The sequence below is a fragment of the Myotis yumanensis genome, unplaced genomic scaffold, assembly GCF_028538775.1.
Source record: "Myotis yumanensis isolate MYYU_CA2020_CCGP unplaced genomic scaffold, mMyoYum1.0.hap1 SCAF_1, whole genome shotgun sequence".
NCBI classification, from domain to species: Eukaryota; Metazoa; Chordata; class Mammalia; order Chiroptera; family Vespertilionidae; genus Myotis; species Myotis yumanensis.
In genome coordinates this window covers 94,811,489-94,830,561 of record NW_027223752.1, presented here as the reverse complement: position 1 = coordinate 94,830,561, position 19,073 = coordinate 94,811,489, and the positions used below count along the sequence as shown (strand labels likewise).

Genomic DNA, 19,073 nt, shown 5'->3' with positions numbered 1-19,073 from the left:
ATAGAGGGGAGCTCCCCAACCCCTGATCGCCCTGCGGCTCTGTGTGTGACAGGGTGCAGCGCCCCAACCCCCTGATCGGCCCTGCTCAGTGGGTGACAGAGGGCGGTGACCCAAACCCCCCTTCCCCCCCCCCCCCCCCCCCGCCACAGGCCCTGCTCTGTGTGTGACAGGGTAGAGTCATAACCTCCCCATCGGCCCTGCCCTGAGTGTGACAGTGGTGGCGCCCCAACCCCCTGATCGGCCCTGCTCTGTGTGTGACGGGGCGGTGCCCCAACTCCCCTATCGGCCCTACTCTGTGAGTGACAGGGGGGAGCTCCTCAACCCCCTGATGGGCCCTGCTCTGTGAGTGACAGGGGGGAGCTCCTCAACCCCCTGATCGGCCCTGCTCTGTGTGTGACAGGGTATGGAGCCCCAACCCCCTGATCCGCCCTGCTCTGTGCATGACAGGGGGTGGTGCCGCAACCTCCCCATCGACCCTACCTTGAGTGTGACGGGGCGGTGCCCCAACCCCCCAATCGGCCCTACCCTGAGCGTGACTGAGGGTGGCATCACAACCTCCCAATCCGCCCTGCTCTGTGCATGACAGGGGGCGGCGCCCCAACTCCCCAATCGGCCCTGCTCTGAGCCCAACCAGGGGCTGCACCTAGGGATTGGGCCTGCCCTCTGCCACCCGGGAGTAGGCCTAAGCCAGCAGGTCATTATCTCCTGAGGGGTCCCAGACTGCGAGAGGGCACAGGCCGGGCTGAGGGACCCCCTCTCCCCTCCCGAGTGCACAAGTTTTTGTGCACCGGGCCTCTAGTCTATAATAATAAAAGCATAATATGCTAATTAGAAAGGACAGCCAACCGACCTTCCAGATGAAGCCAGGGCTGTGAGGGCTGAGGCAGCTGCCGCGGCTGCAAGAGCCAAGCCCCTCGCACAAATTTCGTGCATCAGGCCTCTAGTGCAGTGGTCGGCAAACTGCGGCTTGGCAAACCGCAGCTCGTGAGCCACATGCGGCTCTTTGGCCCCTTGAATGTGGCTCTTCCACAAAATACCGGCTCTTCCACAAAATACCGACTTCTGTGCATGGGCCACAAAGTTTCAATCGCACTGTACATGCGCGCCCCCACGTGGTATTTTGTGGAAGAGCCACATTCAAGGGGCCAAAGAGCCGCATGTGGCTCACGAGCTGCAGTTAGTGTAATGATAAAAGGGTCACTCCACCAAGAAGACATAACAGTCCTGTATGTGCAGTAAACAGCAGAACTGCAAAATATGTGAAGCAAAACTGACAAAACTGAAAGAAGAAATGAACAAATCCACAATTATAGATGGAAACTTCACCACTCTCTCAACAACTATAAGAAGAACCAGACAGAAAATCAGCAAGTCTGTGGAAGAACTCAACACCATCATCAGGAGGGGTTAATTGCATTTATACAGCACTCTGCCTGACAAGAACAGAATACATATTCTTTTAAGTTCCCAAAATAGACCATATGTTGAACCATAAAACAAACTTCAAATTTAAAAGCATTGAAATCATATAATGGGGTCAAATTGGAAATCATTAACTGAAAAATCTGCAAACACTTGGGAGGGTTGCATACTCTATAATTTCATTTATGTAACATTCTTGAAATGACAGTTTTGGTAGTGAAGAACAGATTAGTTATTGCCAGGGATTAAGGAGGCAGTAGGGTGGGAGTGAATCATGTAACAGGGCAACATAATGGATCCTCTCATGATGAAAATGTTGTCTTTTAACTTTATCAATGTCAGTAGCCTGGTTGTAATATAGTTTTTCACTGGAGGAATCTGGGTAAAAGGTACATGGGATTTCTTTTTATTATTTCTTAAAACTTCATGTGAATTTTCAATGATCTCCAGATAAAAAGGTTATTTAAAAAGAATAGAGATCAGCTAGTGTTACCGAAGTGTTTACAGCAAGGGAACATTAAACTGAGACTTTCTCCTTTACATAAATCAGATAATTGACTTGAAAATAACTTTGTCACTAAAAAAAAAAACAAAAAAAACTACACTAAGATACTATTTTCACCTATCAGATTAGCAAAGATCATAAAGTTTGATAATTTGAAATGGTGTGAGAGAAACAGGTACTCTCATACACTATTGGTGCCATGTATGAAAAGCAATTTGGCTAGTGGGTTTCAAAATTAAAAGTGCACATGCCCTTTGACTTACAGTTCCATTTTGGAGTATTTGTCCTACAGATCTACTTTCACAAATGCAACATGATGTGTTCAGTGTTATTCACTGCAGCATTGACTATAATGGCAAAAGATTGGAAACCACTTAGAAATCCTTCAAGTAGGGGACTAGTTAAATTATTGTTCATCAAGAAAATGAACTGTGAAGCTATGAAAACAAAAAATGAGGAAACTCTTTACTTATTAATAAGGAGTATTTTTCAAGACATTTTAAGTGCAAAAAAAGCAAAGTGCAGAACATTGTATATGCGTGCTATGTGTATGTATATACACACATACATAAAATAATTTAATTGTATATACAGAGAACATTTTTGGAAGGATACTTAAGAAATTGCTTTCTGGGAAAGCTGAGTAGCCAGAGATGAGATATGGAAGGTATATCTTTTGAATTGTTAATTATATGAATGTATTACTGAATCAATCTCATATAGTAATGGTATAAAAATTAGTGGTATGTTGCCGAAACCGGTTTGGCTCAGTGGATAGAGCGTCGGTCTGCGGACTGAGGGGTCCCGGGTTCGATTCCGGTCAAGGGCATGTGCCTCGGTTGCGGGCACATCCCCGGTGGGGGATGTGCAGGAGGCAGCTGGTCGATGTTTCTCTCTCATCGATGTTTCTGGCTCTCTGTCTCTCTCCCTTCCTCTCTGTAAAAAATCAATAAAATATATTTAAAAAAAAAAAAAAAAAAAATTAGTGGTATGTTCACCCATTAGTAGCTGATACTGATGGTTAAAAGACATATCTCTTCACAAAGTACAGAGATTTTATTTTTATAATTCTTCACTTTATCAGATATCCAGATTTATTATTTAAAAACATATGTATAAGTGGTTTCTCTGAAAGGAGAAATTTAAGCAGTGTTTAAAATTTTTTTCACCATTATTTCTTTAATTTTCTATAATGAACTTAAGTTGCTGACTTCCATGCATCACAGAGATCCAGGGAATATAATTCAATGCAACAGCCCTGATATTAGCCTTTATTGTATCTAGAATTAGAAAAAAAGATATTTAAAAATCTTTGCACAGATTGATTCCTAGTTCGATGCATTTGAAGTATGCTTAAGTTCTGCATTTTGATATTCTTGTTTTGGGCTAATGATACGTACTAATAATTAGGAAGGCAGTTTTGAGGAGTAAATATGATACACCTAATGAATAATTTTATCAAAGTGGCATTACTGTTTTAACTTTTCCCAAAATCATTTCCAGTCTTGATTTTTGCTACTTGATTTTCACTCTGTGGCCTTGGTGTCCCCCCACAGCCTTTATAATTTACCATTAACACCTAGTAGCCTAACTAAAGATTCATAGTACACAGCAGTTCATTTCTTTTCTAATTAACTCCTATTAATTAGGGATCTTCAAATACTTAAGAAAAAATACTAAAGTGAATAGAGCAGCTCTAACTGGTAATTCTGGGTCAAGCATTGATTGATCCCTTTGTTCCCCTTGTTTTTGCAAAGTGAAAAGTTTGCTCTTTTTCAACTGAGTTTTTTTTAATTTTGTTTAGTTGATTAATATTGTGTCTCTTCATTGCTTCTAGGTAAATCTTACAAACCATTGTGGTTTCATGGGAGGACTACAAAAAAACAAAAGCACTGGATTGACCACACCATATTTTGCTACCTCTACAATGGAAGTAATTTTTCATGTATCAACAAGAATGCCTTCTGAGTCTGATGACTCTTTGACCAAAAAAGTAAGTGTTAAAATCCTGGTATTTACAAAAATTAATATATAAAATATGTAAGTACTAGTAATCTAGTTGATCAAACACTAATTCTGAGTACTCACCCAATATCTTCAGAAACAGTATTGTTATAGAACAAACTCTATTTTCTTTAATGATATGATTGATAGTTTTAACTAAAAATTTGCCTTCAAGAAAATGGAGACCTGACAAATTGAAAAACTTGTGTATACAAAGTTGTGAAATTATATTTCAAGTCCCTTTGTATGGATAGGTATATTTATATTGATTGAAGGAGGGGGGGAAAAAGTAAATTATTACAAAAGCACTTAAAATATAACATTCTTTATTATAAATTTTAATTAAAACTAAAATAGCAGATAAAATAAGCCTTAATTAATTTAAATAAATTTTTACGAGAGAAATAGTGGAGTAATTTTGATGGCCCACACCTTTTAAAACCTATGACACCATTTTACTGTAGCTGGCACCGTTATTCAAAAATCATTTTAATGACCACAGGGATACCTCAGAGAACAGTTGTGTGTATATGGTTTTGTTAGGAAGAAACACTTTAAAATTAAAATCTTGTCCAACATTTCTTCTCTTTGCCTTCTCCACTTCCTCCATCTTTTCTTCCTCCTCCATCCTTTCTTCCTCCTCCATTTATTCAAAACTGCTGCATGTAACCAACTTAATATCATAGGTCATTTTACTTGATATTTTGTTGCTTGATATCAAAGCTCTGTACACTTCATTAATAAGCTATGAAAACAGTGCTCTTATCATACTATTGAAAAGGAACTTCAGAACTCTTCTCAAATATTTTATAAGATTGATTTAATATCCTTGATGCATTTTGTTTATATTTTAGAATATTGTTGGAAAATGCTTACTAAATCAGTAATGGTTAGTAAAAGTAATATAAGGATGCTAATTAGATTGAAATGAGTAATAAAGGTGAAGATAATTGGTAAATGTAGGAAAGCATGTTCAATAGAGGTTTGCTATAGAATTTCTTGGCATGTAGTTTTTAGAATTACAAAAAGAGCCATGATGGACACAGACAATAGTGTGGTAGGTTTAGGAGGAGGTATGTAAGTATGAGTATAATACAAAAAGATAAATAATTTTAATCATTAAGAACTTGGCAGTGACTCATATTTATCATCATCATCATTTTTTGGCTCCATGGATACAACTTTTAAACCCCAGAACAGTCTAAAATTAATAGTACCTTAGATTGCAAGCATAAGAGCAGAATAAAGTATATCATTTTTTGTTAAAATACTTTTTAAAAATTATGTCAGGATATTTTTACTTCACTATATCAAACCTGATCATTATATGGTACTTAAACTTTCGTACCTGTGACCTTTGTAGAAATGTCAAGTAAGATTTATTATTTCATCAAAACATTCACAATGGTTTGTCTCTATATAAGAAGAATCTGAAATGGATGTTTAACAATCAGGTATCACAACAAAATTAATTTTGGAAATGATAACACCATTTAAGAATTGTTAAACAGTTGAGTTCTATTTGAAATTATACTTTTAAATGGTGAAAATTTTAAATACTGAAATTTTGAGGGATTAAACCTTGAACACTAAGAGTTTCATATAAGTATAGAAAGGTGTTTTTTTAAATATAAAATATATATGCAACATGAAATTTACCATTTTAACTACTTTAAATGTACAGTCCATTGGCATAAAATTCATTTACTGTTATACACCCATCACTAGTATCCTTTTCCAGAACTTTTTTATTTTCATTTAGTTCTAAATATTTTTTATTTTCTCTTGAGAATCTTTGACCCATGTGTTATTTAGAAGTGTGTTATTTAATCTCTAAGTATTTTGAAACTGTAAATGTCACTGCTTTCACATATATAGTACCTACCATATAAAAGTAAAACCTGTCAACTTAATATTTATTACTCTATATACTGAGTTTTCCTTTTTCCTGTTCTTTATTACTCTTGTCCTTAATCTGCTCTTCAGAGTGCTAGTATGTAAGATTTTTCTAAGTAACAGGCTTATATTTTAGCTCTATTATAGTATCAATTTCTTTTTAATAAAAGGTTAAATGTTTAAATTTAATCATAGAAACCAGTTGTCTTATACCAGTTCCCCTTAATAAAAAATCACTTTCTGTATTGGCATTTTTTCTCCTGAATTTAATAAATTCCACATTAGAGGTAATAAGTTGAGGCCTAGAACATGTGTCCTATTACAAATGAACAATTGGATATCATTAGGTTGTCCCCCTTTCCTTTGTACATATATCTTTAGTGTGTTAATCCATTCAGTAGACACATTAATGAGCACTGGTTGAAGTGTAATATTGGAGGATGTAAGGCTCGTTGACCTCAGCATGGAGTTTAATACCTCTAATTAAATTAGATAGTCGACAGTCAGTATAAAGAAATAGCCATGCCTCTGGCAAGCTAGAATTATTTATGACTCTGGTTCTTTGTTTTAAACTTGAAAGGAGAAACTCATTTATATCTAGTTTACAGAAACTAATTTGAGATCTCACTTTTTATTTAAAATATGTGGTGATTTTGTACATTATTTTTAAGCATTTTATTTTCTCAGAATAAGAGGTAAATATCTTTGAACATATTTAAATATATCCTTTTATTTCTTGTGATGAGGAGCTTTTTCAAGGCTCAAGACAGTAGGAACAGAATTTTTACAATATAGACTATACTTCTTTTTTTTTAGACTGTACTTCTTGAACAAATTAACCAAACATTCAACCTAACAAAGTAGTCTCTCTCAGAAATATTATTCCACCATATCAAAAATCCTGATATAACCCTAGTTCAAATCATCTGTTCTATAAATTATCTCTACCTGAGGAGGATTGATGGAAAATGGTTAAAAATAATTTCCACTTAACTGAGTTTATTCACCCCTAAAAAAAATCAAAAGTGCTGCAAGCATTGGTATAAAGTGTTCACAGGAGCTTGTCTCATTTCCTCTGTCTCCTTGTTCTAGCCACTTGCTGATACTCTGCTTCATAGGTAGCTGAATCATCCTTTTACGAGTTTGATAAAGATCAAGTTCAGATAATTGTAACATATTTAGTTGGACTCTCTAGTCTATCTTTCATTTCCTGGATCCCCCCCCCCCCCCCCCCCCCCCGCCAAAAGAGGGGAAAGAAGCCTTTTATTGATGTCAGTTTCTTCTGAAATACTGTTAGTGTAATGGACAGCAATTCATTTTTTTAAAAAAAATTTGGTCACAATAGTTTAGCAAATGAGTGAGCTTTTATAGACCCGTTTGGTCTGATTTTAATATTTCCTATTTTTATTTTATTTGGGAATACAATTGCAATATACTTTACTTTCCAAAGAACTATATGCTAAATATAGTCTGGAGAATTAGTTCAAAAAAATTTAAGGAATAACAAAATTTTAATTATTTTAGTAAAAGTGTAGTAATATAATAGTTAATAAATGTTATGGAATTATACCCATGGTTTCAGTCCCAAAATATAACAACCTTACATAAAATAATTCTATTTTAATGTCATAGACTCTATCCTTAACCCCAATTTCTATAAATATACTCCTAATGATAAGAATAGATAGAGAAACCAGAAAATACAAATGCTCCAGAGTAAATTTATCTCACTACTGGAAATGATATAATTTGTGTGGTATAGGAATGGTTTCTCATTGCATGTAGAATAAAATTTGAATTCCCCACTATGGCCTTCAATGCCCTACGTGACTTGGCCACCTTCCTGCCTACCCCTTTGGTCTCATCTTCTGTTGCTTTCTTTTCCCTTTACCACATGTGGCCTTACTGGCTGTCATTCTAATCTGCCAGCATGTCAAGTTTGTTCTTATCTCAGGAGTATGCACTTACTATTCTTTCTATTTGAAATGCTCTTTCTCCACATCATCAGGCTTTCTCATTTTCATTGTCCTATTCTCAGACTCATATAGACAGTTCCTCAGAGAATCCTTTCCAGATCATCCTAGCAAAGTAGCCCCCTCTACCCAGTAACTCCATCACATACCCAATTTTATTTTGTTTATAGCCTTTATCACCTTCAAAGTGGCATATTAAAATAAATGCCATAATTGTTTTTATGCTTACACTATGTAATGATAGGGGAAAAATTAACTAGTACTGTGGTATTATCCTTTTAATTATTAATTGAGTATTATTTATTGAGTGTCTACTCTACTAAGGTATCATGTAATAGATAGATGCTATGCCTATTGCGTCAAAAAGCTTTTTTTTAAATATATATATTTTTATTGATTTCAGAGAGGAAGGGAGAGGGAGAAAGAGATAGAAAGATCAATGATGAGAGAGCATCATTGATCAACTGCCTCCTGCACACCCCCTACTGGGGATCAAGTCTGCAACCCAGGCATGTGCCCTTGACTGGACTCGAACTCAGGACCCTTCAGTCTGCAGGCTGATGCTCTATCCACTGAGCCAAACCAGCTAGAGCAAGATGCTTTTCTTAGTTACTAAAAAATAAATGAATGATCCACACAGGAAGTGAATGTATGAAAACGTATGTGGCTATAAGAATGTGTATGAACGTATGCTTTTCACATGATTGAGGAGTATATGATATTGTATGTTTTGCTACATACGCGTGTCTGGAAGATTAGGGAAAACATGAGGGTGTGGGGCAGTATTACTCATTTTCAATTTCTGCATGTATACCCACTATCTGCTGAAGTAACTACCTAACCTAATTACCTTCTTTGCATTCTTCAAGTTGCCATTATAGCTTAGTTTTCTTTGATACTTGCATTTGGGGGAGTATATTTAGAGCATTGTCTATATTGTTAATTATTAATTTACTAGAGACCTGGTGCACAAAATTAGTGCACGGGGGTGGGGGGGTGTCTCTCAGCTGGCCTGCACCCTCTCCCATCTGGGACCCCTCAATCGGGCCTAAACCAGCTGTCAGACATCCCTCTCACAATCTGGGACCGCTGGCTCCTAACTGCTCGCCTGCCTGCCTGCCTGCCTGGTTGCCACTAACCACTTCTACCTGCCAGCTTGATCATCCCCTAATGGCACCCCTGCCAGCCTAATTGACGCCTAACTGCTCCCCTGCTGGCCTGATCACCCCCAACTGCCCTCCCCTGCCGGCCTGATCTCACCCCCAACTGCCCTCCTCTGCTGGCCTGGTTGCCCCGAACTGCCCTCCCTGCCAGCCTGGTTGCACCCAACTGCCCTCCCCTGCAGGCCTGGTCGCACGCAACTGCCCTCCCCTGCAGGCCTGGTTGCCCCCAGCTGCCCTCCCCTGCAGGCCTAGTTGCCCCCAACTGCCCTCCCCTGCCAGTCATCTTGTGGTGACCATCTTATGACAGCGTGGGGGCGGTTAACTTGTGATGACGTGAGGGCGTCGTGCAAGGGCGCAAGGGCCACCTAGGCTTTTATTAGTATAGACTAGAGGCCCAGTGCACAAAAATTTGTGCACTGGGGGGGGGGGGGCGTTCCTCAGCCCAGCCTGTGCCCTCTCGCAGTCTGGGACCCCTAGGGGGATGACCACCTGCTGGCTTAGGCCTGCTCCCCAGGGGATTGGGCCTAAGCTGGCAATCAGACATCCCTCTGGCAGCCCGGGAGCCCTCGGGGAATGTCCACTTGCCAGCAGGGAGCCGGCCTAAGCTGCAGTCTGACATCCTTAGTGCTGCCGAGGAGGCGGGAGAGGCTCCCACCACCACCGCTGTACTAGCAGCCACCAGCCTGGCTTGTGGCTGAGCAGAGCTCCCCCTGTGGGAGCGCACTGACCCCCAGAGGGCAGCTCCTGCATTGAGCGTCTTCCCCCTGGTGGTCAGTGTGTGTCACCAGTCATTCCCAGTAGTTCTGCTGTTAGGGTCAATTTGCATATTACCCTTTTATTATATAGGACTAGGGGCCCAGTGCACGAAATCCGTGCACTGGGTGGGGGGGGGGGGTCCCTCAGCTCAGCCTACCCCCTCTCACATACTGGGAGCCCTCAGGGGATGTCCTAGTAACGGCTTAGGCCCGCTCCCTGCTCCCCTTGGGGATAGGGCCTAAGCCGCAGTCTTGCCTCCCTTTGTGGGAGGTGACCGAGCTGATCAGGGGAAGGCACCAGCCCCATCACCCCGCTGCTGCAGCCACTGCCAGTCACCACAGCCAGCAAGGTTTTTTCATCAACATGGACTCCAGTCCCTTCACCATGAAAAAATGACAACTTTCTTTAGGCATTTTCAAGATGTGTCTTTCATAAAGTAATAATTTCTTTATTATTTTTTTTTTTATCCTCACCTGAGGATATGTTTCCATTGATTTTTAGAGAATGTGGAAGAGAAAGGGAAAGACAGAAACATCAAAGTGAGAGGAAAACTTTGATTAGTTGCCTCCTGCATGAGCCCTGACCTGGGCCCCGGCCAGGGAGGAGCCTGCAACCTAGGTACATGCCCTTGGTCAGAATTGAACTCAGACCCTGCCATCAGCAGGCCAAGGCATTATCTACTGAGACAAACCGGCTAGGGCAGGATATGACATTTCTTAGCCCCTCCAGCAGCGGACCTTCGTTTTTTTTCGCCAGGAGTGTGGTGAAAAACCCTAGATCACCTTTTTGGATTCTTATTACCCAAGTTACTAAGAATATTACCAGTGGCATACAGGGAGCTTAACCAATGAGCGGTCAGAAAAGGTGTTTCCTCTGTAGTTCACACCAATCGCCGGCTTGCTCCACCCCCCCGCCCCAGGCCTGACGCCTCTGGCCCAGGCTTTAGGCCTGGGCAGGGGATCCCCATCTTCCCCCAATCACCGGCTCCACCCTCGCCCAGACCTAACGCCTCATCCAGAGGCGTCGACCCCCATCACCCTCCGATCGCCAGATCAGCCCCTTGCCCAGGCCTGACGCCTCTCGCCGAGGTGTCAGGCCTGGGCAGGGGACCCCCAGACCCTTCCGATTGCCGGCTTCGCCCCCCCGCCCAGGCCTGACGCCTCCGCCAGAGGTGTCAGGCCTGGGCAGGGGACCCCCATCTCCCCCAGATCACCGGCTTCTGGGCGACTTCTGGGGCCGGCCTGCAGCCCGGGATGGCAGCGGCTCGTGCTGGCGGCTACACTGTCCCGCCCTGCTTGCAGTATGCAAATTAGCCGCCATCTTTGTTGGTGGTTAATTTGCATATCGTGCTGATTAGCCAGTGGGAGGCGTGGTAAAGGTACGGTCAATTACCATGTTTGTCTATTAGATAGGATAGAGGCCTGGTGCATGGGTGGGGGCCAGCTGGTTTGCCCTGAAGGGTGTCCCGGATCAGTGTGGGGGTCCCGCTGGGGTGCCTGGCCAGCCTGGGTGAGGGGCTGATGGCTGTTTGCAACTGGTCACACCTCCTTCAGGGTGGGGGTCCCCACTGGTGTACCTGGCCAGCCTGGGTGAGGGCCTGATGGCTGTTTGCAGCTGGTCACCTCCTTCAGGGTGGGGGTCCCCACTGGGATGCCTGGCCAGCCTGGGTGAGGGGCTGATGGCTATTTGCAGGCTGGTCAAGCCCCCCCCCCCCCCCCCCCCCCCCAGTGGGGACCCTCACCCCATGGAGATTTGGCCCGCCTGGGTGAGGGGCTGATAGCTGTTTTCAGGCTGGCCACACCCCCTTTAGGGTGGGGGGTCCCCACTGGGGTACCTGGCCAGTCTGGGTGAGGGGCTGAGGGTCGTTTTCAGGCTGGCCAAGCCCCCTGGCGACCGAAGCTCCCAGCCTCTCCTTTTTTTCTTTTTTATTCTGGGATTTATTTACCTTCTATAATTGAAACTTTGTTTTCTTCAGTGGAGCTCAGAGCTGGCTGCGGCAGGTGGAAGCTTGGCTTCCTCCATCACTGGGGCAACCAAGCCTCCTGCTTGCTCCAGCTCCGTGGCTGCCGGCCGCCATCTTGGTTGGGTTAATTTGCATATAGTCACTCTAATTGGCTGATGGACGTGGCTTGAGGCATAGCGAAAGTACTGTCAATTTGCATGTTTATCTTTTATTAGATTAGATTGCCTAGTTATTTTACTCTGTCTCCTCCACTGGATTTGAAGCTTTGTGAGAGCAGAGACTATGTCTGTTTTTTCCTCACCATTGTATCTGTAGTAGCTAGCACAGTGCATTTACTCAGCTCTCAGTATTTTCTAACGTATGAAAGAATTGGGTAGGAAGGACGACAGGAAGGAGGAGAGAAGAAGGCCTTTTAGAAACTCATGAACTAGTTCAGTTCTGTAGGATGACTGGCATCTTACCTTGGGCAACAGTAGAAGAAATAGGAAAGTACAAAAAAGGAGTATAATTTTTTTTTTTTTTAATGAAGAGCCTGTTAGAGATACAGTAAGGAAAACAGAAATTGATGATTTTCAGGTTTTGACCCTGAGTATAATGAATTGTTTGGTGCTTTTAACAGAAATGGGAAAGTCATAGAGTAAGCTGATTTTATGAAATTACTTTACATGAATTTTAGTCTCCAACTCCAGAAGAGTGATGTTCTGTGGCCATGAGGAAATCTAGAATTGACTCTGGAATCTCTCTCTGTTCATAATCATGGAAAATGAGAACACTACCATAAGATAGTCAGGCATCCGATTTTCATTAAAAGAGATTGAACAGGCCACCAACTACAAAAATTACTAACGTTCATGAACTCCATGTCAATGCCTGGCAAAATAGGATTATTAAACAGATGTTTTGTGAGCACTTAGGTAATGAAGTAGTGATCACTAGGAGCCACGATGAGTTCACCATAACAAATTGCATCAAAGTAACTTAATTTGTTTTAATAGGATTACTAGATCAGGGAAAGCCATAGACAGTATAAAGCATTTAACAAAGTCATTTCTTGTGGACAAATTGAAGAAATGTAGTCTTTATAATAGTTCAGTTAGTATATTCATAACTAGTTGTGTAATTATATCTAGAGACATAAATTAATTATTTAATAAGAGGCAATATAGGGAAGTGGTTAAAGTGTGGTTTCTGGAACTAGTTATGTGACCTTTGCCAAGCTTGCTTTATCTTTTTAAGCTTCAGTGCCTCACCTATAACAATGGAGGTAATTATAATTATATTTACCATGTAGCATTGTTGTAAAAATTAAATAAGTTATCACAAAGCACTTGGTAAATATTTAGTAAGTGTGGATATTTTTTTAACCAGGAGGAACATCTGTAATGGCTCTTACCCAAACCTGTGTCCCATTTGACATTGGTATCCAAAATTTACATGAAGACACAAGAATCTGAATTTAAGAATAACACAAATCTGGGAAAGAGAGAGGCAACACATTGAGTAGCAGAATCAGATTAATGACCTTAATAGGCTTAAAGATAATCTGAACCTAACAAGGTAAAATTTAATGAGAATAAATATGAAATCCCCTCTTCAGTTCTAGCACTCAGTTGTACCAGCTTAAAGGAACTGTGTAGAAAAAGACTTAGGGGTTTGAATTGACTGCAACTTCTATTTGAGCCAAAGATATAAAAATGCAGAAAATTAAATGTAATGAACAAAACAAAGTAGTATGCCACTATAGATAGATAGGCCAGTGCTCTTTGTCAGAACACCACAGTTTAATAGAAATATCAATAAACTGAGGTAATAATTCAGGATAATGAATTGGTTTGTAAACTGTAAGAAGAGGAACTAAGAACACTTAGCCTGGAAAAGTAAAGTTGAGATATATTATTAGACTGATCTGAAAATATATAGAATATAGGTTGGATTTACTTGATAATCCTTCTCATTTTGGCAGAACTAGCTTCAGAAAGGGATATTTTAGCTTAGCATAAAGAATGTTCTAATGCCAAAACCGGTTTGGCTCAGTGGATAGAGCGTCGGCCTGCGGACTGAAAGGTCCCAGGTTCGATTCCGGTCAAGGGCATGTACCTGGGTTGCGGGCACATCCCCAGTGGGAGATGTGCAGGAGGCAGCTGGTCGATGTTTCTCCCTCATCGATGTTTCTAACTCTCTGTCCCTCTCCCTTCCTCTCTGTAAAAAATCAATAAAATATATTTAAAAAAAAGAATGTTCTAATGATTGAAGCTCTTTAAAAATAAATGAACTGATTTATGAATTTTTAAGCTACCTAACTTTAGAAGTATTTAAGCAGAGGCAGGATTACTTGTCAGGAATATTGCAGTGGAAGTTCCTGTATTGGGTAGGAAAATAGAACTTCAAGGTCTCTTCTCGTGCTAATATTCTATAATGGTTTGAGGACTTCGATTTTACACATGTTGAATTTCATTTAACTGCTTTGTCTTCATAAACTGGTAATGATAATCTACAGCCAATGTTATATACTTTGAATTCCAAAATAACTTCAGCAGTAGTTGAAGTGAATTTGGAAGAGTAGTTGGTTGCTAGTGATTTTAACATACCTACCCTATATACATAAGTCTTGTACTCTATTTCAGAAGTGATTGATATCTGGTACAAATGTAGTACATGTAGTTAGGAACCCCTTTGAGTGTTTTCAGAGTATAGAAAAACTCGTTGACTATACATAGTCTTGTAAATCCATGAGAGATAAGAAATAAGTAAATATAAAATCTTATATAAAGTTTTTATGTCAAATAAAATATATCAAACACACTTCTGAAATTTCTGTTAACTGTTAAGCACTCAAAATTGATTTTTTAGTAGTCTTTTCAGAAATTTCTAAGATATATAACAATGATTAGTAATTTCTCAATTTGTGTTTATTATATAGTAGGATTATTCTATATATAGATATAAAAGCATGCCTTGTCATGACAGAATAAAATAATTACTTTTTTAGCATTTGAATATAAATCATAAGGGATATTCTTGAAGCTTTCCCTTAAATTGCTTGACCATGTTTAGAATAACTTTGTTATACACATGGTTCTGGACCACAAATATCTTCATTACAACATCTTGGTAAAAATGTATTGTTCTTTTCCATTAAACAGACTTTTAATACTCTGTAGTAGATATTTGAAGGGAAGCTTTGGTTATAAGATAAAACTACAGTTGCCCTTTTCTCTCATTTCTTTAGATAAGTGAACAGTAGAAATTATAGATAGCTTTGGCAAGAGTTCAAGGGTTAATGTAGCAGATAAATAAAAGGAATTTTCTGTAAATTGAGACCTGCATTATTTCAATTGTCTTGTCTTTCCTAACCTAACTCACTTAATTTTAAAAAGTAAATACTTAAATTCTTCCTGACAGTGTGCTCAGCTTTTGCTATCGTTTATTACTTCAATTATACTTGATATCACTTAGAACAATCTGCCATTTGGAAATCTCAGTATAGCCTGGAGCTTAGTATTAGATCTGGCTGCTATTGTAACATGTACAGCATATGACATTAATGTATCAAAATTAGATTGGATCATCCCTCCTGGTTAAATTTATTTCACATTTCTTTTGTATTCAGTTAACATAAACCTATTAGGAAAACTGACACATGGGGATGGCTGTATAGGAAGGATATTTTTAAAGTATTTTGATTAAAAAATGAAATTATAGAGCCATGGCTTTTGAGTTGTGTAATCTTTTTTGGTTTTTAAATATGTCACAAAGCCTAAGTCCTACATTTACTAGTATATCATTCAAGTCTGTGTGTGATATAAATAATGGGAATTAAAACTTATACAATATTTTGATATTTGAGGTCTACCATCATTTATTTAGAGCAATAAGCACATTTATGGTTTCCAAAATTTAAAAAAAAAAAAGTTATTTAATCCACTTAAACCTATAAAAAAAAGTCCTCCTTAAAAGAAAAAATATTTATACTATATTTCTAAAATAGATTCTGGTGTCTAGATTTAGCTGGTTATTATTTTTAGAATAATAATAGCTGCCTATATCTTATAATCCATCAAAGTATCTGAGAAGACATTTCTTGTTTAGTAATACAAATTTTAAAGTTCAGGAATTTACCTTGTATTCTCAAATACTTAACATCCATAGTGATTAGGATTTTCTAGATAGATTAGTATTGGGGACTTTAAGAACAATTAGAGTTCTGTGGTGTGACTCGTAGGCTCAGCTGATCTGCCATATCACAGTTTTTCAGCATCAGTTGTCCCTGTTCAGGGAGGAGCTTGTCACCAAACCTGTCAGGCGTAACTACCACAAACAGCCATTGTTGCTGAGTGAAGATGAAGAAGATATCAAGAGAGTGGTTCGAAGTGCCAAGGACTACAGGTTTGAGGAGTTGACCAACCTTATCAGACCCTTGGTAATGCCATGAAGATTCAGGATGTCACTAAGTGCCTGGAAGAGTTTGAGCTCCTGGCAAAAGCATATGGGAAGGCTAAAAGCATTGTGGATAAGAAAGGTGTCCCCAGTTCTATATCCATATCCTGGCTGATTTAAGAGACTATCTTAATGAGTTATGGAAAGATAAGGAAGGGAAGAAGAAGATGAATAAGAACAATGCCAAGGCCTTGAGCACCCTGCTCCACAGGATCCAAAAACACACTAAGATTTTGAGTCCCTTATTACAAATTATAAGCAGAACCCTGAACAGTCTGCAGATGAAGATGCTGAGAAGAAAGGATTCAAAAGGCTCTTCAGATAGGGATGAAGACGGAGTCAGTGCTGCAGCTTTCTTGAAGAAGAAACCAGAAACTTCTTCTGGAGAGAGTCAAAGTTTCTAAAAAAGATGGAGGATAAAGATGAGGACTCAAGAGGATGAAGGGTGGGACACAGGTTCAACGTCTTCTGACTCAGAGGAGGAGGAAGAGGAAGGGAAACAGACCATGTTGGCCTCAAGATTCATTAAAACGGCTCTGGCCACAGAGGAGGACAAGAGGGCTACTGAGAAGAAATGGGAGGACAAAGCCAAGAAGCAGCACGATAGGAAATCAAAGCGCCTGGATGAGGAGGAGGACAATGAATGTGGGGAGTGGGAAAGGGTCCGAGATGGAGTGTGCTCATTAAGGAGAAACCAAAAATGTTTGCCAGAGGAACTGAGATCATCCATCCACACTGTTGTTATCAAGAAACTGAATGAGATCCTACAGGTACAAGGCAAGAAGGGAACTGATTGTGCAACCCAGATTGAGCTGCTACAGCTACTGGTTCAGATTGCTTCTGAAAATAACCTTGGGGAGGATGTCATCATCAAAATCAAGTTCTCTCTATGACTACAACGCCAACCTGGCCACATACATGAAGCCTGGACTGCATCAATGAGCTGATGGACATCCTGTTTGCAAAACCTAACATCTTTGTTGAAGAGAACATTCTGGAAGAGAGTGAAAAGCCACATAATGTTGACCAGCCACTGCGTGTTTATGGCTGTATCCTAACTCTGGTGGAATGAATGGATGAAGAATTTACCAAAATAATGCAAAATACTGATCCTCATTCCAAAGAGTATGTGGAGCACCTGAAGGATGAGGCGCAGGTATATTCCAATCATTGAGCTTGTGCAGCGCTACCTGAAAGAGAAGGGCACCACTGAGGAGATCTGTCATGTCTGCTTGAGGTGCATTCTGCACACCTGCAAGTTTAATTATAAGGCCCATCAGCAGCAGCTTACCTTCCCTAAGGGCTCCTCAAAGTCCAACCAAGATCAAGCAAAAAATGAGGGCAAGGACTCAGCTGTGCTAATGGAGAGACTTTGCAAGTACATCTATGCCAAAAACTGCACAGACTGCACGTGCGCCATCCTCTGCTATATCTCCCACTGGTACCAGGTCCACGACCTCATGCTATGAGACACCTACAAGACAGCATTCACAAAAAGTTAAAAAACAACAACAAAAAAAGACAGCACACAGTCCGTCCAGTACAGATCCTGTAAAACCACACCACGGTACAGCTGTGCATCCGTGCCTTCCACCAAGGACTGTCCAATGATGCTCACAATGCCCTGCTGGACATCCAGTCAAGGAGTCAGGCCCAGAAACTTCTGGGCCAGGGTCTCTACTACACCGCGTAAAGGAGCCCAGCCAGGAGCGGGAGAAGGTGGAATGGCAGGTGCCCTTCCACCTGCACATCAACCTGGAGCTACTGGAGTGTGTTTACATGTTGTCTGCCGTGCTCCTGGAGATCCCCTACATGGCCGCCCAACAGAGTGATGCCCACCAACATATATATGATCAGCAAGCAGTTCCATTACCATCTGCGAGTGGGCCAATGACAGCCCTTCCTGGATCCCCCTGAATCAATGAAGATGGGCGACTGGAAGACCTTTAATGAGAAGATAAGGTCCCCAAAGTATGGGGACCTTGTCTTTGAGGCCAACAAAGTCTGAATCATACTGGTTAGGAAGATCCAGGAAGAGTCACTGCAGACCTGCTTTACCTACAGCAGTATCTATGACTACACCAGCATGGAGACACTGGTTAGGCTGAACCTGCCCACTGTGCACGCCATCACTAGCAAGATGATTATTAATGAAGAGTTGATGGCCTCCTTGAACCAGCCAACACGGAGCCCAGTGCCCAACATGACCAGCTTACATGGCTCTGTAAGCTGGCGGAGAAGCTGAGCAGCCTTGTAGAAAACAATGAGTGGAGTTTGACCACAAGCAGGGTACCTGTGGTGGCTACTTCCGAGGCCAGAAGGATGGCTACTGCAAAAACAAAGGCTACGTGCACTGGGGTGGCTACTGCCAGCAGCAGTCTCAGACAGCCTACTGACCACTTCTGTCCCCATGGCCTAGACCAGTGGTCGGCAAACTGCGGCTCGCAAGCCACATGCGGCTCTTTGGGCCCTTGAGTGTGGCTCTTCCTAAGCCTTAGGAGTACCCTAATTAAGTTAATAACAATGATCTCTCTCTGATTGCCAAAAACATCTTAGTAAGCATCACAAATATTTAAATAACATATTGAGAGTCTACCAACTCTAAAGAAGTCTATTTGGATAAATTTCATAGGCATAGTTTCATAGACAAAGAAAACCTGGAAATAAATTTGTTAAACCAGATAGTCAACTTTTTCATACTTAATAGGTGATTACCCAATTTATGAATGATCTATTTCTTTTATTTCTCTTCCTGTTACCTCTTTTAGACCAGTTCACTGCTTATTAGCACGTCCAGAGAATGATTTTTAAAAAAAAGGAATCTTAGTCACTTTTTATTTTATTTTAATTTTTATTGATTTCAGAGAGAAAGGGAGAGGGAGAGAGAGCCATAAAAACATCAATGAGAGAATCATTGATCAGCTGCCGCCTGCACGCCCCCTACTGAGGAACGA

General features: G+C 40.8%; 1 protein-coding gene and 1 pseudogene across 9 annotated transcripts in view; both read left to right on the top strand.

Moving 5' to 3' along the window:
* Window positions 1–19,073, top strand: part of RALGAPA1 (Ral GTPase activating protein catalytic subunit alpha 1) — a 283,623-nt gene that overhangs the window by 224,858 nt on the left and 39,692 nt on the right. For all 9 annotated transcript variants that reach the window (XM_070428039.1, XM_070428075.1, XM_070428057.1 and 6 more), the window contains one exon: window positions 3,765–3,920. In XM_070428039.1, the coding sequence (XP_070284140.1) occupies window positions 3,765–3,920 (156 nt within the window). The remainder of the gene's footprint in view (window positions 1–3,764; window positions 3,921–19,073) is intronic.
* On the top strand, window positions 12,941–18,515 carry LOC138992608 (eukaryotic translation initiation factor 3 subunit C pseudogene; annotated as a pseudogene).